At 39.3% G+C, this 24,757-nt stretch overlaps 2 protein-coding genes across 2 annotated transcripts; both read right to left on the bottom strand.

Moving 5' to 3' along the window:
• Nucleotides 1-799: 799 nt before the first annotated feature.
• Nucleotides 800-5,656, bottom strand: LOC124253661. Its single transcript, XM_046687474.1, has 4 exons — nucleotides 5,455-5,656; nucleotides 3,718-3,938; nucleotides 2,995-3,105; nucleotides 800-2,769 (listed from the first exon to the last, which is right to left on the bottom strand). Exons 1-4 carry the CDS (start codon nucleotides 5,471-5,473, stop codon nucleotides 2,422-2,424), a joined length of 699 nt encoding a protein of 232 aa, XP_046543430.1. The 5' UTR covers nucleotides 5,474-5,656; the 3' UTR covers nucleotides 800-2,421.
• A 14,244-nt stretch (nucleotides 5,657-19,900) lies between these two features.
• On the bottom strand, nucleotides 19,901-22,607 carry LOC124253667. Its single transcript, XM_046687480.1, has 4 exons — nucleotides 22,561-22,607; nucleotides 21,834-22,077; nucleotides 21,424-21,513; nucleotides 19,901-20,821 (listed from the first exon to the last, which is right to left on the bottom strand). Exons 2-4 carry the CDS (start codon nucleotides 22,071-22,073, stop codon nucleotides 20,513-20,515), a joined length of 639 nt encoding a protein of 212 aa, XP_046543436.1. The 5' UTR covers nucleotides 22,074-22,077; nucleotides 22,561-22,607; the 3' UTR covers nucleotides 19,901-20,512.
• Between the last annotated feature and the right edge of the window lie 2,150 nt (nucleotides 22,608-24,757).

Here is a 24,757-nt window from a genome sequence, read left to right as displayed (position 1 = left end):
TTATATGATTGAAAAAAAGACAATGGACCCCACCTAAACAAACATGTCGATATCCTAATTATCAATGACTTCCTCAGTCTGATGTTTTGACTCAATAGAGTTACATGATTGGTTGTTAAAACATACCAAACCAAAGTCTTCTATCCATATAACATCTTAGGATATTCTAATGTTCAGAGGTGTAACATTTCTTTTGGCGTTCAGTTTATTTAAGTAAGTGAGTGAATAGTTCGCGTCGCGTAGTGGTTTGTCACTAAACAAACGTCAAGTCAGAATAAGCGTGGTGGCATAATGTAAGGCTCGGCTTCCTCGCCATTACATGTAAATAACGATGATGTGTAATATTGTGAATTCATATTGTTAGCTTATATAATTACTCGTCGTTATTTTCACGTTATATTTTTCTATTCCCTGCCACCACTTTGTGTTAACAGGGAATATCCACTCATATACACGATGCATATTTCCAAGCTGAAACAGTCATGGAACCTTACTCATAACATCAATCACTTTTATGATGAATGAGTGAGTTTAGTTTTACGCCGCACTCAGCAATATTCCAGCTATATGGCGGCGGTCTGTAAATAATCGAGTCTGGACCAGACAATCCAGTGATCAACAGCAGGATCTACGCAACTGGGATATAATAACATGTGTCAACCAAGTCAGCGAGCCTGACCACCTGATTCCGTTAGTCGCCTCTTACGACAAGCATGGGTTACTGAACACAAATTCTAATCGTCACGGATGGAATATATCATAGACGTACCGCGGGCATATAACACTCGTTAAAATCAAATAGATGTGGTTCGTGATGTGTTTATTTCTTAATTAAAAACATGTAATGTATAGATTTACATAAAGAAACGTTAAATATATTAAAAACCTTCACATGAGGAATGAAAAGTAGTATTCCATGAGCAACACTAACAGAATGTATGGCTCCGTAAATGACATATATCAACAATGTAAAAGTAAATGGCAATGTATACTGTGCCAACAATGATTGAAAATATATTTCTGATAGTACTGCAAATAAGCGAAAACAATGGACATATTTCTCCATACATTTTCATGGAATTCTGGAAGCATTATCAGAGGAGCACCACTTGTGTTAAGGAATATTGTTATCGTCATGGATGGAAGATTTCATTAACACACAATTACACACAAGGAATTATTACAGATGAAATGTGTACATGTACTTTCATTCGAAGAACAAACAAATATACTGAGGGAAATAAATAAGGGAACACCACTTCACGGCAGTGTTCCTGTAATATTCTCCGATTTCCTCCCTCAGCGCTACTGAAAGCTTAAAATATAAATGGAAAATATCAAAGGAACGCTGGAATTTTCCTTTGCCCTTATTTGTTTCTCTCAGTATAATTGCATGGTAACAATTGAAATAAACACTCATACCAATAAATATTCCATTAAAACGTCAATTCATGTTCAGTTAAGTTTCCTTCAATGAACGCACGTCTGGAAGACTGTTTTACGATAAGAAATTGAATAAAATATGTTGTTGATATAAGAAGACGGACCCTCCTTGGTTGTACCTATATACATTTCCTTTGTAACACAAAGTCATAACCATAAGAACAAATTTTGTAAAGTAACAGGCTATTTGTAACAAGACTTGGTATAACTTGGATTTGTTGTCAAAAGTTGCATGGATGTGCCATACTTATATGGCGAATATGTCATGAATGTAAGAAGATTCTCACTTTTGTTAAGGGAAGAACGGTCATTCAAACGTTAGGATCGGATCGGATCCGGATCCGAAATTGATTATAATGTTTTGGTGGTTTTATAGATCTTTAGGCCAAACCGTTTTTGGTTTCTGATTTTATTACTGTAAACATAGATTGTAGTTAATAATATTAATAACATTAAACCCAAGCCATTGTTCCATTTTATTATTTCAGTGGTCTAATATTTTGAAATTATATTGTCATCAACAAAGTACGTTTTGTACCTGTCTGCGGGTGAATGTTTATATTTTCACGCAATTTTAAAAGATACTGAACAAATATATAGCCTTGTATAATGCCACTTGTTCTGATCAATCGGGTTTATCTACGCCGTCCTGGGTTTAAGAAATCAAACGTGCCCTGTTTTGTTCTGTTTGACGGTTCTTCGCCAGTATATAATTATACAGTGTCATTGTGAGGTATCCCGTGTTCCCGACATTCACATTATCAATTCAGACATTCCGAATAGCACTTGTAAAGACATTAACCAATTCTGCTTCCACAATTAATTATACAAGACTAAAACATATCACACGTATTTTTACGATAAAAGTAAATATTGAAAAAAAGTATTGAAAACTAGCACAAAAATAATCTGTTCTCAACGAAAAACATGCTATAAAAGTTATAAAAATAAATATCTTCACTGATAACCCGTCTATGTTCACTGATAACCCGTCTTCAGCATTGTGTGACTTTCTTTCACTCTCGTTAATAGATGTACGACATCTTTGGCAACGATGTAGTCTCTTTGGCGTTTGCTACTATAGGACGTGATCTCACGAAGTGAATTCGGCATCACCTGACGTGTGACGTAACTACCGATGCTTTGATCGTGGTTGCTGAGGAGGCTCTCCATAGTACAAAGTATCGCCAGTATTTTCTCCATTGCTTGGTCGAGGGAAGATTTGAGTGTGTTGTTGAAATCGCTGCTATCGTCAGCTTGTACAGCCTCGAGAAACACGTAAGCGATAGAGAGGTTCTCGTAATCTTTCTTCAGAACGGTTGCTGTCTGTAAATTGAAACATATTTTTACGTTTAAGTATGTTATGGGTCTGCGAAAGATGTAATATCAGTAGATATATTTTAACTTAAGCATGCAAAGAGTGAGTGAATCACGCCGCCTTAGCAATGTTCCAGAAATATCACGGCGGGGGACACCAGCAATGGTCTATCGATGTACTTTGGGTGAAAATGTTCACAACTTGCCCGATCAGTTAAAAGCTTGTTGACTTACGGAGTTTTTGTCCGTCCAAAATATGACGTCATCGGGTGAGGGAAAGTTGACGTGGGTTGATCCTTCCAATACGAGAGCAAGGGTCACGCTGGAGTCCAGTCGATGGATAGTCTGAGGTAAGAGCAAAGAGTGTTATCAAAATGATATAGAAACGAATACCTTCAGTGTTATGCACACTACTTCCCACAGGTGTTTTCAGCGCAATGGTACTGGTAAACTCAGAATGATATACCTTAACTGTTGACCATGATGAATATGCACGTGTGGCACAGTCCCTTACGTTCCAGGGGTGATGGGTATAGAACTTACAAGTTGGGAAGGCCTCAGCGAATATATTCATAGTGTGACGGTACCACCGCAAATGGCACTCAAAGCATCGAATACGGTTCTATATTCTTACATCTTATTGGTCTTGGTAGCAATTATTGTTATGTTCCGCTGCTAAAATAATATGTACATTATTTGCATGTTGTAGACAGACACAGTCGAGGGGCACTTCTCAAAGATACAAGTCTCGTGACATCTACAATCGCATCTCGCGAGACTTCATAGCCCTGTGCAGAGGAACTGCAGACGAGAAGTGATGATGCACACCAATATACCCTTGTGTGAGAGACGGACGGATTCATGACTCAACAGATGGTTTATACCCCTCAATACCTGTGGACACATCACACTGTAAATACAACTATCACTTAAAGAAATATACAAAGATATACATACTGCAGTTTCACGGAGTGCGATGGCGTTTTGATGGGATTCCTTGGTTCGGGTGTACAACTCGGCCGATAGGTCTTTGTTGGACGGTCCAGTCGATGGGTCATCGAAAATACCTCCCCATGATAATGTAGGAACGTGGGGACCACATGGCGTTGACCAGATTCCCGGCACGGGGTTTCCCAGGATGTTGTCTATGAGGGGGGCAAAGACGAGTACGCAGATTCCTAAAAAAAACCCATATTAAATAGTGAGTGAGTGAGTTCAGTTTTACGCCACACCAAACAATATTCCAGGTGTATGGCGGCGGTCTGTAAATAGTCGAGTCTGGAACAGACAATCCAGTGATCAATAGCATTATCTACGCAATTAGGCTACGATGACATGTGACATGTGACCACCCGATCCCGTTAGTCGCCTCTTACGACAAGCACGGGTTACTGAAGACCAATTCTAACCCGAATCTTCACGGGTTCATATTAAATAATAATGGTCAGAAGGTCGGTGGATGTGGTGACTTAAAAAGGTCACTATCAAACGTGCCTGTCAGGTGCCGATGTATTGGATCATGTGATTAGGTTTGGTCACGTGGTTCAATGTACATCACCCTACATCGTCAAAAGGTTTCTCTGGTCCAGACTTGATGACGTACACATGGTCAATGCTGAAGTGACGTTAAACAGCAAATGTCTTCAAGAAGTAATATCATATCTCCCAAACTAGTGTGAGTGACTGAGTATGGCTTTACGCCACGTTTAGCAATATTCCAGCAATATCACGGCGGGGGACACCAGAAATAGCCTTCACACACTGTACCCATGTGGGGAATCGAACCCGGCGTGACGAGCGAACGCTTTAACCACTAGGCTACCCTACTCTCATAAAGTAAACCTAACATTGAAGATAGTCCATATCAACTGCAATATGAAAGTAACACCTTAATATTTTCATGTATATTGCAAGTACGAAATGAATCTATTTGATGTGAGCATTGGGTTCCTGAATTCATGGTTATTGCGTCTCTTAAGGACTGTACCGACTCTGACACTATAAACATGATAATGATAATGATAATGGGATAAAAAAACCCACTACTGCTAATAATCTAAGCATTTCTACTGCAAACGAAAAATACATAATATTAACATGACTCAATTAGAGCTTTCCTTCATAAAGTACATGATACTGAGGAACACTTCTTGTAGCAAATCCGAGCCCGAGCAAAACCGTGTGATATTTCAAACAGCTGTTAATAGGATTGCAGCGTGAACGTGAATGCTTAGGCGCGATTTGTCGCTCTAATGGAGGTTTGGGTTCAAATGACACATTTGCCCGCCTCAGGCTTAATCTAACGTTACGTTCACTGTGTATGACAGATATTGACTTTTCTTGGAAATTAAACCTATATAACACTTTGTTGTAGTGTCTATGAAGCGGTTTTGTCATACGATATGTTCAGAGGTACATAATTATATACATGAGTTTATATTTATCGTTAATAAATGATAAAATATCCTTTTTGCTGGAGAAATATCTGACAATGATTAGTGTTTAGTTTATATGTTTATTTGTTCAATAAACACTGCAATATCTCATTACATTTAATAGATCATATCGTTGGTGTATAATTATTGATTTGTCTACGTCATCTGATGCACAGCTGTCAAATACATTAACATGCTTGACGAACCACTGCTGATGTTGAACGAACATATAAAGTTAATAATAGCGATATACACTTACCGGTCTTGAAAATAGACATCGCTTCGTATATCGTTGTTGGTGTGGTCAAATGAGCTGTCGTGTTCACTCCAGTTCAGGTATGAGAATGGTGCCATCTTTGCCATCTTATATACAGCTTCTGTGGAGGGAAATCCGGGAGAATAAAAATATCCGTCAATTTTTCCCATTCGAGCCATCGTGAGCTTCTGTGTAGTTTCCAACACTCTTTGCATCCCCATCTTGGAGTTCGACCCAAAACGAGGCTGTCAGTAAATCCATCAGCCAATGGCTGAATCTGTTCTGCATTTTCTGACGTCATTGCCCATATACGTAAACATGATCCTGCTATGGTGGTGGGCTTTACAACAGGTAAAGCGCAGGAATTCTCACCTTCAGAAACTGCCCAACGTCCGGACTGGATGCTGAACATTTCGCAGGAAGGGGAATAGATCGACAATTACCTGTTACTGATACAGCCAACGCACTACCTACGACTAGGATTAGTATGTGTAATAGCAAGTGGCAATACCGGCTTATTCAAACCTGATATTATACGTGTTTGACCCAGGATGTCTTAAAAGCTTTTAAGGATTTACGTGAGTTGTAAATCCTACCATGAGTATTTCAGAAAATAACCTTTCGATATAAACTGACGGGCAAACGAAACTATACACCCATTTTAGATGGTTGCTGAACATGAAACAAACACGATTCGATTATTCGAGTGTAAGGTAAATAAATTTTTATTTGATACGGGAATTATAGTTGAGGTTTGGTCATTCAGCTTGCAATGTTTCCACGGCTGTTCTCAGCCCAGTAACGTTTTCATAACGTTTGATATTGTTTTGGTTAAATCAAGTTTTCAAAAATGTTGTTTCTTTTTGCGGGCAATTTACCTGAATACATTTTGAAATTTTCCCAGTTATTAAGATTCTTTTTACAACAGACCTGATTTAAATAATGCGTGTGTATATGGGTTGCTGCAAATTGCAATATTGTCTGGGTTTTCTGTTTCAGTATCAATACACATTGATCATTCACAGGGCTGTTTGGATTATTTCATTGTGTAACGTGTATTTAAACAAGGCAAAAGAAAAGCACTCAATTAAACAATAATTTCACAAAACACGGATGTAACATTCCAAAGGAAAATGTATTTCATTTCTTGTGATTCTGTTAGTCAAATTCAAAATTTCACAGAAGAAACAGCGAATATATCACCAAAGCTGCTCAAATTTGAAGGTGTATTATTACGATAAGCTTGCAGTTTAATAATATGCTGAAAACATTAAAAAATGCAAAACTATGCACACATACTGACTCAACAACAGCGGTAATTGACACAACGAAAAGTCGTAGATTTCGGTGATGATAATTAATATTTTCTAATATTCTTAACATCAACAATACCAACAGTCAGCAACTATTATTATTCTGTGAAATAAACGGACGGGAAAAAGAAACTATACCTCTGTATTTGTTTGAGGCTAAAACTGAAAGTTTCGGATGCACATGCACCCTGCCACAGTCATCTGGCCTATTGCCGTTCCGTGGCCTCAGGGTGCGTTCAGGCACTACCTTGCCTTTTTCTTGGGCCTGGGGTTGCGCTATGGCAACGGGTAAGGAGTCGGACGAACACTGCTTATAACTGTCTACATGGGGTAGCTTTGTAGTTTAAAGCGTTCGCTCTTTACGTTGATGGCCCGGGTTCGATTGTCCACATGAGTAATTAATGGGAGACCAATTTCTCGTGTCCACCGCCATGGTATTACTGTAATATTGCTAAAAGCGGTGTCAACCTGAACTCACTATATAACATTCATGTTGCGGCACCTGTCCAATTAAAGATTAACGCAACAAGTTTTGACCTCAGTCAATCTCTTCAGACTTAGAACCAGACACAAAATACTTCGAATTCGACACAGACCGGGGAACAAATATTATTTATTATTGGATACTTATATAGCGCACACATCCACGCACTAGTGCATGCTCAAGGCGCTGGTAGTTTTTCCCTCGATCATTGGATGTCAATCTCAACGGCACATCTTAATATCAATCTAAACTACCTGGGGAGCATACAACTCTTGCAGCCACTAGGCGCACCGAGTTATTGCGGCTTTCTCATCCGTACGAGGTACCCATTCACAGCTGGGTGGGCTGGGACTGACTGTACCCGCAACTAAGTGTTTGCACGTATTCATGTGGCCACCATCTGGTCATATACCAACGGATTCGTGGGTCCTTTTAAGTGCACGGGGCTGCGACTGTACACTAGGGGTTGTGACAACACTGAAAGAGTCTGCACACAAAGTTGACTCCAAGGTTTTTACACCCGGTCACAGTTGGGCTCGATCCCGGCACCTCATGCTCGCTGGATCACTAGCCTGGCGCCCTAGCCAGCTCACCCACCGTTTGACTCCATCTGCTGACTTTCAAACCTGTATCCCTTACATGGTGTGACTGCATCATTACTGAAGTATTGGAACCTGACCAACACGTCACATGTCCCATACAACCTTCTGATTCCTTCAATAAACTTATCACATTATGGACACATGCATACCTCATGGTCGGAAAATTAGAGAAAATTATTTCCGGAGATTCACTCCTTTAATCTCACATGATTAATATGTTCTGTCTCTCTTGAATTGTTAAAAGGCCATGCCAGCATCGACTATATCACGAGAAAAGCCACCACTCTAAATGATGAATTTTAAAATTTTTCTGATGTCTTTGGGATGTATTTGTTTTACCTAATAACACTTCTTGTAGATTTGGATAACCTTTGTAACTATTAAATACAACTTTTGCGTGTACCTTCTTTCGTAGTTTTGTTAGCTAGAATGTCAGCTACATAAGAAACATGTAATACGTTATCAGATTCACACTATTAAATTTTCAAATTGTCAATGTAAAGTTAAACATTTCACAAATCACATGAATATTGAAAATATTTTCTTTGTTCATACGATTCCGATTTTAATGGTTTCTTTCCTCTTCAGAATAAGCCATGATAGTTGCTATTAACGATTACAGTGATTCAGTCGTACCATTGCCCCACGCCCGACGCCCCGGTACGGAAATATTAAAGGAAGGAGTGGTTCGTTTATCACTTCAATTCACAGCATTCATACGATTTGAATACTACTGTAGAATATCCAACATTTTTGCATTTAACAAATGATACTATGGCCAATCAGAACAAGACCATACACGTGTCGCTTGGCCAGGGACCTGTGCTGTTCCAATTCTTGACATTTTAAAAGGTTATATCAAATAATAATTATGAGTGAATATTCAGGAGTCTAAGATTTAGATTAGGTCACACACACGTCATTCATTAGATTATAGTATCTACAAGATCCCTTCCTGGTCACTGTTTGGATTTGGTTCGATTAGGCTTTCATTCATTCATTCGTTCGTACGTTCGTTCATGCATTCCTTCCTTCATTCCAAAAACAATTAAGACAGGACGGATATCGAAGCCTTTGCAAGTGATATACTTTCTGTACATATAAAAGTTTTCAATAAACGCGTTTTGTGACGTTTCGGTGGATTGTGCCAGTTGGACAAAACATTCGCGATTTGAACAGATTTCCCAGATGTGACACCGGCATGCGCTCTTGGTCACAGCGATGACGTTTGTCCCACGCTTGTTCATGCCTATTTCGCCCCCTGTCCTATTTCTGCTGCTTTCGCGAGTCACAGTTTGGCAATGATTGGTCTGGAATGGAGAGGGTGGTATTGTGGCATATGCGTCAAAGCAGGCGTCATGGACGACTTGCTACTACGCTGGTGTTACCACAACCACGTATGACACATCCAATACTGCACTCACTAACAGAGTGTCACATGCCTTATATTCCCCGAGGCAGCCGTCCCACAAATGTCAAAACTATAACCATATACTTCATATGGTACTGACAAAAGCGAAACTATTTCGCGCCTGTGCCAGATGCAACAGATACATGATGTAGATTGTGGGTGGACAACCACATGAGCAACGATGTCCGCAGTCTTATAACGGAGCAACCAAACTACACGTTGTCATTATACGTCGTAGGTAGTGTAGTAGGGAGGGCGGGAGAGTCACATTGGCTCGCTAAAACCAATATCCGGACATGATTCCCAAACATGTGTACACTGTTTTAAGTTTATTTGTCGTGCTGACTCTCTTGTAAGTATTAGTATCATATGTGACAAGCTGCATCGGATGCTATGGATTTCTCTAAATAGCACATGAAGCAGCTTGCACCGAGTTTAGGTAAACTGAAAGTAGAAAGGTATAATACTTGCTGTGTAAATGTGTCGGCCTTGCAATGAACTACATAGTACTAACGTTCACAGGCAATGCACCGAGTTTAGGTAAACTGAAAGTAGAAAGGTATAATACTTTAATGTGTACATGTGTCGGCCTTGCAATGAACTACATAGTCCTAACGTTCACAGGCAATGCACCGAGTTTAGGTAAACTGAAAGTAAAAAAGTATAATACTTTACGGATAACAACTTCTTTATGTGTTATGATGCGACGTTTCGGTATAGCTTCTTAAACTGTTGTCAAGCCAGAGCACTATCCATAAAGTATTATACTTTTCTAGTATCCATCAGCTTCTAAAATGCCAATCAAACGGATAAACTGAAAGTACATGTGAAATACACAATGCCATTTTAGACAGTGATGAAATGTAACATGTTATATTTGGGAAGACACTTTCTCAGTAAATTTTAAACGCTGCCATTTATGAAGCTCCTGTTTGCACACAATTGTGCATGCTCAAAGCGCAAACACATTATTACCCTGGATAACCCAAGCTGCCTGTTAGGATCCAGACGGTTATAGTCACATGACTTTATCCCTCCGGGTACCCATTTTCTGCTGGGTGAACAGAGGCAATTTTGAACAAACTCACTTGCCTAAGGTGAGACCACATGTATCACATGTGCTTCGTTGTGGGGTAGAAACTCTCAGGAGTCAGTCACTATGCTGTTGGTAGTGGTGTTCTTGCTTTCTTGCAACTTAAGACTATCAATCAGCTAGCAAAGCTGGAACACAGAGGCGACTAGAGTATTATTTCTCCTTCATAAAAGCCAACTCAAAGTACGGTGGTTGGTAAATAGTCAAGCCTGACACCTTAGCATCGATCTCCGCAACTTGGTTGCGATCGCTTGTATCAACAATGGTAACGAACCTGACCACCCCTTTCCCATTTAACCGCCTCCGTGGTGTAGTGGTTAGAGCGTCCTCCCAGAGAGCGGAAGGTCGCGGGTTCAATTCCCGACCACGTCATACCAAAAGACGTTAAAATATGCCTGGCGCTCGGCATTAATTGGTAAAACAAGGACTGGTCGGCTCAGAGTCAGTATAATGTGTCTGAGTGGGGTATTCATGCTTAACTGCGGCATGGTATCTCAGTGAGCTAGCACTTCTATAACCAGCTTTATTCTGGGCTAGTAATAGCAGCTACACATACACACGCATGCACGTCATCATATGAGCGAAATATTTTCAGGTACGATGTTAAACCCCATTTCACCTCTCCTCACCTTTCCTATTTGTATCTTCTCCGCCATGATATAACAGGTATTTTGTTGACAGTTGAGTTAAACACATAAATAATTTACAGAAAAAAACATGCCAAAGTATTAAAGTACAATGGAATAAAGCGATTATAACCGAGATACATGATATGTTTAATTCCTTGAACTTTACAAAGTATAAATCTGAAAACATTTATGACAATCCTGATGGAAGCGAATGACGCGCAACAAAAGCTGTGACAAATTGTCTTCTCCAGACTTGTTCGAAGAGCGCCGTGGAGGCTAGGGTATAAAAATAGCTTAAGCACGTCGGCAATATACATTTTCATGGGAAAACCCCATTTCTTCACATCTTTCATCCAGGACACAGTCCTATCGCGTTGTGAGTCAACTAATAGAAAGCCCAGCAACCATTCTTCAGAATCGGAAAGGTATATCAAATACAGGAGGCATTGGTTTCTTCAGCTTTTAGACACCAAATATTTAGTTCACGATTTTAAGCATTGCCTGTATGGTTTTGTTTCAAGGAGTTGCGTTTTACCCATAAAAACGGTACATATAACGGTATTTCTTCGGACATTAGTTTACCACTCCAGTGACTTTATATACTAAACGTATCAACATTAATCAATGAATCATTAAAACTCAGTAGCAAATGATGTTATTAGATTGTCGAAACCGGTCTGCAAAATGGTCTGCAAATCACTTAAACACGTCATAATTTAATGCTGGAAAGAAGTCCACAAAAATTCTCCACGCTGTGGCTGACTTCTAGCAAAGGATTTGACAAAATGCAATATGCAGTTATCATAGATATAAGCTAGGAATGAAAACATTGATTTTTTATAAATGAAAATTTACACTGCCTCGCCCATGGGCCGGCCCATCAGCCAGAAACGTTACTTTTGCTCAAACCAGGGTTTCTTGTTGTCTTGGACCTCGTAAATGAATGAAAGTACGTTTATAAATATCATGACACTAAATTAAAATCATTTGACTTAATTCGGCTAATGTAGGGCATTATCAAAATATCTAGGCCATGTGGGAAGAAAGACCTCCTTTTTCAGTATGCAGCATCTCGACTACTTATTTCAGCTTAGAAAAGTTTATCATGTGAATGTTATGGGTGAATTCCAGTTTTCATGTGTATGTTTTAATTTATCGACAGTTTAGTACAGACCCGTCGGTCAATGTTTTACTGATATATGGGCACACATTATTGTCGATAGTAGTAATAAGGAGCCATTTGAACACATCAGGTCGTACACAATAGATTCGAAAGATTTTCTAACTACGACCGGACGAGTTCCGACAGCTTGTTAAATTCCTAAACACACACATGTATCCACATAATTATGTCAAAATGCCTCCTTTCACTTTCATAGAAACTAGCAACAATGCCCTCAATAACATCTATGTCAAGCATCACCCAATTGCACACCTGGCCTACAAAGTCTCGGGGCAATGGGGTAGCCTAGTGGTTAAAGTGTTCGCTCGTCATGCCATACATGGATACACTGTGAGGAGCCCATTTCTGGTGTCCCCCGCCGTGATATTGCTGGAATATTGCTAAAAGTGGCGTGGAAAGCTACACTTGCTTCACTTAGAGCTTCAGCATTGCAGAGAGGCCTAGGTGGAAGCGACAATTCATGTTGTCCCACTCCTAGCTAGTTACCATTACGTGTAGTAGTAATGAAGACAACCAGTCAGTTAACTGTCGTCAACTAGGGACGTTGGAGTTATAGCCAGTGGGTGTGGTTATAACTAGTTCTAGCAATACCGCAACGGGGAACACCAGAAATGAGCTTTATACACTGTACGCATTTATAGAATCAATCATTTCTAGCGAACGCTTTGAATGTTGAAAGGCAGTGCAAAGGAATGCCTAGTATTGAATATCTTCAGAAACTACCCTAACAGCCCGTTGAACTTACACACACTCAAATATATATATATCCCTTCCATCGGTTTGCATTCGCAAAACATCGGTAATTTCCGTACATCATACGTTATTCAATGTTATTCGAGATAAAGAATTACTACCACGAACGAAGTACCAAATGAGTTGCCATTGATAGCGGGGTACATTGAAATGTTACTCGCTTGTAAACGGGGTACATTGAAAATGATAGAAGAGGGCGCAGGCAATCAGAAAGCGACATTTATGTGTTTATATATATATAAAAATAAAAACAATTAAGGAAACAGAATTATATATCTATATGTTTTGAGGGAATTTTGTGCTGTGTTTTAACTACACATTATATTCCCCAGATATTCATGAACTCTTAATTTTATTTGTAAGATATATTTCAAAACAAATATGCATGTTTAATAATACATATAAATTAATTAGCTGGGACACTTGCTCTACCGTTGTCGAAAAGGATTGTATTGTTTAATAGTAATAGTAATAGTTCGCTTATATGGGGCTCATATCTAGGCACATTGCCTGTTCACGGCGCTACGTGCATTATTATCCCAGGTCATAGGACACTATCGTACTTTCCGATACCGTTTCAACTCCCTGGGGATCATACAGCCATGCTGCCTGTTAGGCGCAATGAACTTAACACTCACATTGCCAGCACCTCCTCACAGGTACCTATTTTCAGCTGGGTAAACTGAGACAATGTGGATCTAAGTATCTTGTCCAAGGATACTACGCAAATGTGCCCACCTCGGGACCCGAACCTAGGTGCCTCCACCTAATGTACTCTCCACATCTGATCTTTAATGTTGAATAACGTATTTATTGCCTTCTTTGTGTCACACACATCTACCAGTCCTGTATATGAGAGAAAACCTTTCTTTGTTCACAGTGACAGAAACCTATCCCATGGTCTCATGATAACATAATTATATTAAGGCATCGTCTCAAACAAAACCCACATTCGAGTATCATGCCCGTGAGTTCTTTTTGTAGATTAAAGTAAGCTTATTTCATAACATCCCCTCACAGAACAATTAGTCAGTACACACATTCACGTGCCAAACCCTTGATGTTATTTCCTTTTTTAAAATATGCATTGATATCATCATTAAAATCTTTATTACATATGAAGACCACAGGCCCATATACATATTGATATACATATTCCAAACGGGTATGAACGCGTGAACGAAGAGAGAAAACAATTTCTCAGAAATTCATAGCGTTTACCTCTCTACCTGCACAGATCATCTTACACCCCAGTGAAAAATATCAGTAGCATATATATGTATAGCTGTACAGGAATCTTTTAGAATTTTAGTGTTTTCTATTTTTCTAACTTTTCACTCATTTTGTATGTATAATAGATCAAACGAGTTAGATTGTTAATGTCTTATGTATATATATTTTAAAGTGAATCTAGGTGAATTTTGACCGAGGGAGTATTGAGATTATCTAAGTCTTCCGCTGGGTTTCCAAAGTCCACCCACACCCTATAACACCGGGATTATATAAACACACAGGTGAGTTGTTGTCTAATTAAGATACATATTAGTAAAATCACATTCTCCAGGAATCCAAGCCAGGAAGTGTTCCTCTCAGATAAGTCTAGCAAAATGAGTTGTGCATGGTGCACAAACAATTGATCGATTATACACAGCGGGGAGAGGTCACTTAGGGCGGTGTAGGAAGGTGTCATAGGCGCCCGACTCTCATATATTTATAAACATGACCTATATATATAATATATATGGTGTTGAGAAGGAACGGGGTTTGACAACGAGTTCTCAAGATTAATAAACGTTGCCAGGGACGTGCATGCTCGTGTGGGTGGCAGTGTGTACGAGTCCAGGCTAAAACGAGGCTAATAGTGCAAGAATACCGAGACATACAACGTGTGAGGAAGAGAGTGAGTGGGTTTTGTTTTACGCCGCTTTTAGCAATATTCCAGCAATATCATGGCGGGGAACACCAGAAATGGGTTCAACACATTGTACCCATGTGGGGAATCGAACGCGGGTCTTCGGCGTGACGAGCGAACGCATTAACCACTAGGCTACCCCACCGCCTCATATACAAAGTGTCGCAGTTTTACATGTAATCAGCTCAGACATGGCAATCTGACTCAGACATTACCAGTCCTTGTTTCTAATTTTTTAAAATTTTTACCTGTAACTCCAACCATTAACTTAACTGCAATTATGAATTATGTTAATCAGATTCATTTAAGAATATTGTGAATCTTATGACGGAATGGAGGTTATGAGGAGTAAAATATGTTAAAATATGATACTGTGTTGTTTTCATATTTCATACACTATTAAAAAAAGAAACGCATAACCGAGATATCTGTTGCGATAATGTTGTATTTTCAAACATGTATAACTCCTCTACAAATAGGCTATAGTAGATATCAGTTTAGAGGAAGGAATGTCTTTACAACCAAGTGGATAATTTTAGATAACGGTCCTCAGGCCAATCTCTCTCAAACTGTACGGAACGGTTGGCCGGATATCCACCCTGGCTGCCGTGCTCTCACCCGTGGCAGTATGATCGCGCAAATATAGTACCCGGATGTACCGAAATTGGGCTGTAGTGGTAACTCGAGGTCTGCCTGTACGGGGACGGTCATTTGTTATACCCGTTTGGTTGTAACGAGCTGCAAGCAATGATATCGTGCTCAGATTAACATTCAGACGCCTGGCAACGGAAGATTGGTAATCTCCAGCGTGCAATCTTTCAATGGCGATGTTCCGTGTCGCAGTGCCAAGACGTGGCGTAGTAATTTGACCTTGAAACTCCTTCAAAACGAATGCCGATTTCCGAAAGTAATCTGGATTTTTATACCCAGACAGTGCATGCTCTTTGCTGAACAATTTCAACTGGAAGGTGAGGTTTCTGTTGCGTTGTGGCGATGCCTTTTTAATCCTTGTAACAAATCTCATCAAAATCAAAGTTTTCAGGCAAAGTCGAATTTTTACTTGTGCAGTTGTGTAAAATCATGTTATCAACACTTTTGTTACATATTTTGACGATTGTTTGAACACCATAGGTAATTAATAGCTTTAAAAAAATACAAAACGCCTAAGCGTTTCTTTTTTGGGGATAGTATATATGCGAAGTACGAATTTATTGGAACATCATGAGTGAGTGAGTTGGGTTTAACGCTCATTTGAACGACATGCCATGTTTCAGAGCGTGTCAGCTTAACGGTAAGATGAAAGCCAGAGGTCATGCAGATCTCAGACTTTTACCACTTCGGCCAAACCAGCGGGCACGGGTATGGTGCAGAGAAACCTACAGACATAACATTGGCGAACCTCGATTGGACCCAAAAGGGTTTCACAGGTGATCTGGCATGCCCAAGAGACACAACTCTGCGAAAGACTGTGCCACCGGTGTCCCCAAGTGTAAACAAAGAGTCTGGGTCTGATAACCACCGAGTGATAGATATTATGGGTCACATGCATATGACACCAATCATTCACGTGACCGAGACTGACCATCTAGACTTGCTTTATTTGACCTTGAACATTACAGACACGATTGGACGTAAGAGAAAAGGTTATAGCTTATGGAATGAGACAGACTAGTGTCTTGTTATACAACTTTACCTGAACTCACAGCAGTCTAAAGCCAAGCTAACTAATGGTTCTATAACTATCAGGCGTGATTACATATAAAGGAAAATCTAATTTTAATGCTCTCTTTTTTAAAACATAATCAAACGTTGTGTTTTGTACAGGATAAGAAAGTAAATGTTTAACGTTAGCCTTTGCAGCTGAGATATGAAATAGTTCTAATCTATCGATTAAAAACCATACTTATAATTTAATACTTATGAGAACGTTTCCTTTTTTTATCATATTCCAATAGATCGATGCTCATGATGTCAATCTCTCGATTGACTGGCCCAGACTTATTTACAAACCGCCGTCATATAGCTGGAATATTGTTGAGTGCGACGTTAAACAACAAACAAAACTGAAAGCATGATGTTCTTTTCCCTTTGAGACTAAATTGAATAACGAAATATGAACATTTTACGAGAGCATCACTAACCTATGCTTTCGTTCATTGAAATGTATGACCGTTACTGCAGTATCAAGACTTCAGGAGTTACGTCCCCTGATCAGAACAGTCTGCGCATGTGTCCGCAAAACCCCTACACTCTTCATATCAGGGATATGTGATCGCGAAAGCATTTTAGATGCATATTTTCGTAAATGAGCTTCCCAGTGGAAGACTTGGTAAATCTTAAATTTGCAGCTTATTCATTAAATGTTTCGATTATGAGTGCTGTAGAATCCAAATTCCTTGAAACTTATGGTTTGGAAATAAAATGTTGGATTTGTCCAATAACAATAAAGAAATTATACCAGAAGAATCTCTCGTTTGGCATTTATATAATTGGGTGTCTTTTTTTGTTTGTTTTTTGTTGTATTTAATGATATGACCTGCTGTGATCGAATTGTCCCGGGACTGACACCTGATCCATTGTCTTCTCTTACAACCAACATGGGTGGTTGTGTCTAACTCGACATTCCTAAGGAGTTGGTAGATGATTTTACCATATGTGACTTAAGAGCGACAAGACGGGATTGCCTCGTGGATGACGAATCCCGTGAGTTTGGTTTAATGCTTCACTGAACAGGAGCAGGGATTGTAAAACAGACTAAGGATCTCCCGTATATTACCTATAGAAAATCTTGGGACGTGTGGCCATCATTCTTGAACCAAATCCTGTCATTCTGGATCAAACGGAATTGTTACCCGTATATTGCCTATAGAAAATCTAGGGACGTGTGGCCATCATTCTTGACCCAAGTCCTGTCATTCTGAATCAAACGGAATTGTTACCCGTATATTGCCTATAGAAAATCTAGGGACGTGTGGCCATCATTCTTGACCCAAGTCCTGTCATTCTGAATCAAACGGAATTGTTACCCATATATTGCCTATAGAAAATCTAGGGACGTGTGGCCATCATTCTTGACCCAAGTCCTGTCATTATCGATCAAATGGAATTGTTACCCGTATATTACTTAAAGAAAATCTAGGGACGTGTGGCCATTATTTTTTACCCAAGTCCTGTAATTCTGGATCAAACGGAATTGTTACCCGTATATTACCTATAGAAAATCTAGGGACGTGTGGCCATCATTCTTGACCCAAGTCCTGTCATTCTGAATCAAACGGAATTGTTACCCATATATTGCCTATAGAAAATCTAGGGACGTGTGGCCATCATTCTTGACCCAAGTCCTGTCATTCTGAATCAAACGGAATTGTTACCCATATATTGCCTATAGAAAATCTAGGGATGTGTGGCCATCATTCTTGACCCAAGTCCTGTCATTCTGGATCAAACGGGATTGTTACTTGTCTCGACTATAGGCCATGTATAAAAATATTCTTGTTCCTCATTATCGCCCGATCCAAAAATTCGACCCGACCCTAAGATTTTATATACTTTTACATTAGGGAAAACGCAACTTTGACTCTTGAAATGTGCACGAATATTTCACACTCCGTTTTTCCTATCGGAGAAGAGGTGTACATTTCTACAGAAATCAATGGGTTTTGGGACATGAAAAAAAATAGAATGTAAAAATAAAATCCCTCCGCCTGACCCATATCTTTTTGAAAAAAGTGATTGGAAACAAGAATATTTTATTTTATGTGGCCTAACAAGACTAACAATTAGCATTGGCGTTACGTTTTATAGACAAACGTCCTTGTATGTGATGTTTGTTGCCCACACTTATCTTACTTCTCATAGCATAAATGGTGATAAACATAATGAATGGATAACAGGCTTTGCACCGGAATTGCTGAACCGGATTTCATTCTGCATTCAACATGTTATTTTATTTTATTCCATTGTGAGGTGAGAGGTCACTGAACGCAGGTGAGTGAGTGAGTATTCTATACCAATTCGTGTTTGCGCGCGTCATTTTAGTAACAAAGAATAGGGGTCCATATTAAGTCTAGTCAAACTTCTTTGAGAAGTGAACTTCAAAATGATACTACTGCTTGTTTATTTATTATTGTTCTGTGTTTTGTTTAGATTCTTAGATTTCTCATTATACGGCGTTTGCATTCCCTCGCTGACTTGCTTGACTCATGTCAGCGTATCCCAATTGCGTAGAGTGAGGGTCACAGGATTGTCTGGTCCAGACTCGATTATTTACAGACCGCCGTCATATAGCTGGAATAATGCTGAGTGCGGCGTCAAACAAAAAACAAATCAAAACGTTTCCTGAAAAGTGTTCCAGTTCTTGAAAAGAACATGCCCTGTTATCATCCTTGTGACTGAGCAATAAGCTACGTAGAAACTAACTATGCCGGTTTGTGAGGCATGAATATCATTCACCCGACATACAATGCCTCTTGTATGACGAATGGATACACGGAAGTCAATATCAGTGTTTACAGTGGAAAGTACCTAAGCTATATATAGTAACACGCTGTAATACACGGTTGCTGCCCACGTGGGACGATCTCAGTGACAAATCTCATTTCCTGATTTATCTCATCTTGTATGTTTTACCCCATGATCCTTTGACGATATTGTTTGTTTGTTTTTTAAACTCTTTAATCAGCAATATTCCAGATGTATGATAGACGCTTGAACATAATCAGCCTTGTATCAGACAAAGCAGTGTTTTAGTAACGAAATGCGGAAAGTGCTACATCAGGCGAATGTACGGAAGCCTGTTGTGTGCTACGTGTGTGTGTGTGTGTGTGTGTGTGTGTGTGTGTGTGTGTGTGTGTGTGTGTGTGTGTGTGTGTGTATTTATGTGTGGATGTATGTATGTGTGTGTGTGTCTATCTCCTACTATCTCCCTGAAAGAAGCAAACCAATAGATAGAATTCATTCTTTCAATCAAGGTCAAATCTATTGACACGTAAAGTAGGAGCTGGTGGGAATTGTTTTATTGAAATATCAGTAAAAATTAAACAATATAAATAAATACGATTCTTGCGAATCTGAATGCCCATATGTTACAAATACATACATGTGTATCTGATGATAGAAAGCCATATAGCGAAAAGGACATACATATATATGAATGGACATTGAGTAAATCACTGAAAATGTTTAAAGACATCTTCTGCTGCGCTTAGCCTGAGGTATAGCACATTTTAATAGGTTTGTTTGACATCATTTCACAAACATATAATGAAACTGTATACACTCGAAACAAAATATTGTTAAATATAGTATGACCACAATAGTTCACAACAATATCACACTCACATTGACGCAGAATCAAAGGCAAACATTTGTTTACACTCACATAGGAGCCAAGAAGATGAATGAATTATATATATAAACGACTCTGTCGCATACATAGCAATGGATTAATGTAATCCACACATATAACTGTGAATACCACAGATTTGCTGAGACATACTGTCTTGAAAGCGAACCGTTGTACCTTAAAGGTGCTGGAACTCGTGTGACTGTCACAGACAGTCGTAAGACACTCAGAGAAACTACGATTGAGGTTATTTTATTTAAACATGAAAACTTCACGTTGTCGTTAATGTGTCAAACCACCCCAATAACCTCGGTTGTACTTGTCAGCTGATTGTTCAGTTCACATACGGAGTAGTGACAGATGCCAAGAAGACCTCGGCATCTCTGAACACAGTGTAATCACGGGCGTACCTAAAGGCATCTGATATGATGACCTTCCTGGTCACAACGTCATCGGTGATGGTGTAAGTAAGACTTTGTCCATTGGCGTCAGCGGCGATCTTGATCTTGCACAGTGGGCTGTACAGCTTGTGTTGGAAGGCCTCCATGTCGACGGTGTATTCAGTTTCATACTTGTAAATGTACTTCATGAACGTGATAATTGTTGACACGTCATCATAGTCGCTCTGGAGTGCAGCTGTTATCTAAAACAGAAAATGAGGTGGTTGAATTTGACCTGTGGTATAATCGTCATTGTCGTACAGACAATTACTTTGATCATTATGAAATTTTCCTTATTTCATTCATAATTTTATTCATATGCTCTTATGTGTTACTATATCACCAGTGTATTTCATGGTCAGTTGATATTACTGTCGGTCCAGCTAAGGATAAACTACAGACCCGTGAAGATACCGGTTAGAATTTATTTTTAGTAACCCATGCTTGTAAGAAGCGACTAACGTGATCAGGTGGTCAGGCTCGCTGACTTGGTTGACACATGTCATCGTATCCCAATTGTGTATAGGTCGATGCACATGCTGTTGATCACTGGATTGTTTGGTCCAGACTCGATTATTTACAAACCGCCGCCATATAACTGGAATATTGCTGAGTGCGGTGTAAAACTCAACTCACTCACTCAGGCAGTCCATACACATAACGGTCTGGTCTATACTTCAATCCTTTATCGTGGTCCTAGAGGCAATAACCGTATCCACACTCACCGGTTTCACCGTCTCATGTGCCAGAAGCAAGTAAATTCCTATCAACTAACCCAATTACACGACAGTGTTACTATACCTACCGCTGACTGATTGAATAGACTCCTGCTGACGGGAAAATTCTTCTCGTGAATTCCTTTCAGATAGATTGCAAAAAATGGAGAAATCCGAGGCTGAAAGAATAATTGGTTAAAAACTATTTTAAAAGAAAAGCAAAAAGTACTTTTCAATTTTGACATTCAATATAAATAATTATATACGATTTTACATGCTTACGTATTTGAGTATGTATTCAAATATATTACTTTGATGTAAATACTGAGCTAATATGATCCTTATGGAGATATAGATAGTGAAGCACTCACCAATTTCATACAATGTACGTTTAATTAAATACAGTTGAAAAGTTTAAACTTTTAAAGAGAAATGTGAAATTCACAGAAGTTTTAGTGCCTTTTTAAACAAAATGCTAAAGTTTCTTGGACATACTTACAGGGGATGTTTTTGTGTATTTGTCTTTGAGAAGTCCGGCCAAAGTTTTAGCTTCAATTGCTGATGTGACAATATCTCTCATGGCAGCAGGAAGATTACCAGTAACGCTAAGTCCTTTGGAAGATCCTTGGACGGGGTTCGATCCGCCACAGGGATCACTCAGGGACTGGCTCGAGGCGGAATGACAGATGAAAATGGCAGCAGCCAAACCCATAAGAAAACCAGTAACAGGAGGCACCATGATTCTGACAAAATGGAGACAAACATACCGTTACTGTAATGTGAACACTGTTAGATTATGTGAAAAGATATATTATGAAAATCAGTAATGCCACCGGGTGTCCGGGAAAATGTGAACATATCCTGCTCTACCGGCGTCCATCTCTCACTGCAACACTGTTTGTAGCCTAGTGGTTAAGGCGTTCTCTCGTCACGCCGAAGACCCGGGTTCGATTCCCCAAATGGGTACAATGTGTGAAGCCCATTTCTGGTGTTCCCCGCCGTGATATTGCTGGTATATTGCTAAAAGCGACGTAAAGCCATAGTCTCTCATTCACTATTTGTAAAAGAAAGGAATTATTTGGTGCCTTACCGTAAACTAAATGCAATAATAAGCATGACCATTCTTCAGATGAAAATTTTATTAACAATATGTATCTGGATCTATTGACCCAATGTATTATGGACTAAACTGTTCATACTTAGTGTGAAAATATAAGAATACTCACGAAATTCAAGAAAACGAAAACTGGTGACAATATTCAGTCAAATACACAGCAGGAGAACGTGAGACTGACACAGTCCTGCCAATGAGTAGATTATATACTGTCGAGCATGCGTGGGTTAGGGTATTATTACATTAGGAAATCCTCATTTCGTCCCTCAGTATCATTATAACACGACCGATACACAAATATCGTTTTGTATTATACCTGAAATCAACGCCTTTTCTTGTTATCAGCACTTCCTAGGTATTAACGAGAAGAAAAACCAAGTATTCTTGTTATTCATGCTCTCGGTTTCAGCAGCAGCTGAAGCAAAGCATCCAGAATAATGACCGGAGCTGATGATAAGAGCTTCAGGATGTAAATATCAAAATGTGAAAAACTCACACTATAGCATATGTATTGTCCATTGTCAATAATCTTGTTTATCTCTCATTGTTATGACGTAACGCCGCATGTCGCGTACATGTATTTTACAGTGATTGGTTACGGGTTCACTTGTGTTTGTGAGGATCACATTGGGGTAGATACCCGTAAAACGAATCATTGGGGTAATTGGTTGATCGTAAAATTTAAATGACTGGTAGTAGGACTGAACTTTGTCACAGTCCCTTAGCCTCCTTGTCTTACGGGGCGGTGGGGTAGCCGTCATGCGGAAGAGGCGGGTTCGATGCCCCACATGGGTACAATGTGCGATGCCCATTTCCGGTATCCCCGACCTGACCTTGGAATATTGCTAAAAGATGCGTAAAACTAAACTCCCTCATTCACTCATTGTTTACCCTTACATGTCAGCCCTTTCTGCCCTGCCAAGTGTCTGCGACAAGTAATTCAGAGAAACCACGTTACTGCAGGAGATAAAACATACAAACATAAAGAGTCCTCCTTCCTGTTTCATAGGTCATCCAAGTTGAACCTCAGGTGGGCTAGTTAACAAGTGAGATTCACGTATACACACCTGTCCATTGCGGAAGTAGACAACACATCAACATAGAATTGGCTTGAACCAATTGTATAACAAGGTCGTGAAACTATGTGTAACTGTAGATATGTAATGTGCCCAATGTCATGCTTGGTTCAACACCATCGGGGGCGGTGGGGTAGCCAAGTGGTTAAAGCGTTCGCTCGTCCCGCCTAGACCCGGGTTCGATTGCCCACATGTGTACAACGTGCAAAGCTCATTTCTGGTGCCCCCATCATCATATTGCTGCAATATTGCTAAAAGCGGCGTAAACACATACTAACTTACTTCAATACAGACGTTTGATGTATTTTATTTATGATCTGGTTTTCATTGATACATTAAGGTGTCAGAGAGGTTATTCAAAATGATTTGTGGAGCTTTTGGGCAAACAACTGATAATGTTTAAATTTCCATGTATTCAGTTACCATAGTGATAACAACACCTATTAAACACCTAGGATGCGGTGTTTTCGTAAGGAATATCCAAGTGATGTTATTGTTAAAACCAGTTTCAATATTGCTTCATGAACAAAGCAATTAGCTGGGCATGTATGGTTAGAGTTGAAGATGTGTAGAATTAAAACATTTTAAGGGAAAATCCATAATTGCGTATTGTCCTGATGAAGTGGATTTGTATAGAATTCAAACAAATATATTGAAACGTAAGTAGCAAGTTTTACTCAATAAAGAGCCATCATACCTTTGTTTATCATATTAGTTCCGAACAAAAATGGTTAAGAAATATGAATACTTTGTGTTCATGTGACCAATTTTATTCCAAAATATTTTCTTGTCGAACAGTCGTAAAAAGCATAGAGACAAAAATACCAACAGATGAGTGATAAATAGCTGTCATACATAGTTCACAATCATCTGAATCAGACAATCCAGTGATTAATGCTATGGGCAACGTCAAAAACGTTGGGTATATCTGGAGTTCTATTCCAACAAGGAATCTCCACGGGTTAGTTGACAATGCATCAACCCACACAGCCGAAACTATATGTAAAGTACATAAATAAAATTATAAATGTAAAAATGTGAATATGAATATTTTTCAGTTCCCTAAGACAACTGTAAAGTTCTCATTGTCTGGGAGGAGAAGGAAGTCAGTCTGCTCCTGTGTGTGAGACGATTTGCTGTACAGAGTTGTGTCCCTTGAGCACGACAGAATCCTATGATCGTGGATTCGACTCCAGGTCCCATTTGTTTCTAGGTTCTTCAGCACCATACCCA

The sequence above is a fragment of the Haliotis rubra genome, unplaced genomic scaffold (assembly GCF_003918875.1).
Source record: "Haliotis rubra isolate DU_JTF1 unplaced genomic scaffold, ASM391887v1 Scf549, whole genome shotgun sequence".
NCBI classification, from domain to species: domain Eukaryota; kingdom Metazoa; phylum Mollusca; class Gastropoda; order Lepetellida; family Haliotidae; genus Haliotis; species Haliotis rubra.
The sequence above is the reverse complement of the archived record's forward strand: the minus strand, read 5'-3'. Positions and strand labels throughout refer to the sequence as shown.

Bases quoted from the DNA above. Each gene is read 5' to 3' on its own strand.
- LOC124253667 (XM_046687480.1), bottom strand. From the start codon at position 22,073: ATGGTGCCTCCTGTTACTGGTTTTCTTATGGGTTTGGCTGCTGCCATT. The intron at 21,514-21,833 runs GTAAGTATGTCC...TTATTCTTTCAG, and splicing joins AATACACAAAAACATCCCCT to CCTCGGATTTCTCCATTTTT. The intron at 20,822-21,423 runs GTAGGTATAGTA...TTTCTGTTTTAG, and splicing joins GTCTATTCAATCAGTCAGCG to ATAACAGCTGCACTCCAGAG.
- LOC124253661 (XM_046687474.1), bottom strand. The intron at 3,106-3,717 runs GTATGTATATCT...CTCTTACCTCAG, and splicing joins TCGCACTCCGTGAAACTGCA to ACTATCCATCGACTGGACTC. The intron at 2,770-2,994 runs GTAAGTCAACAA...TTCAATTTACAG, and splicing joins TTTGGACGGACAAAAACTCC to ACAGCAACCGTTCTGAAGAA.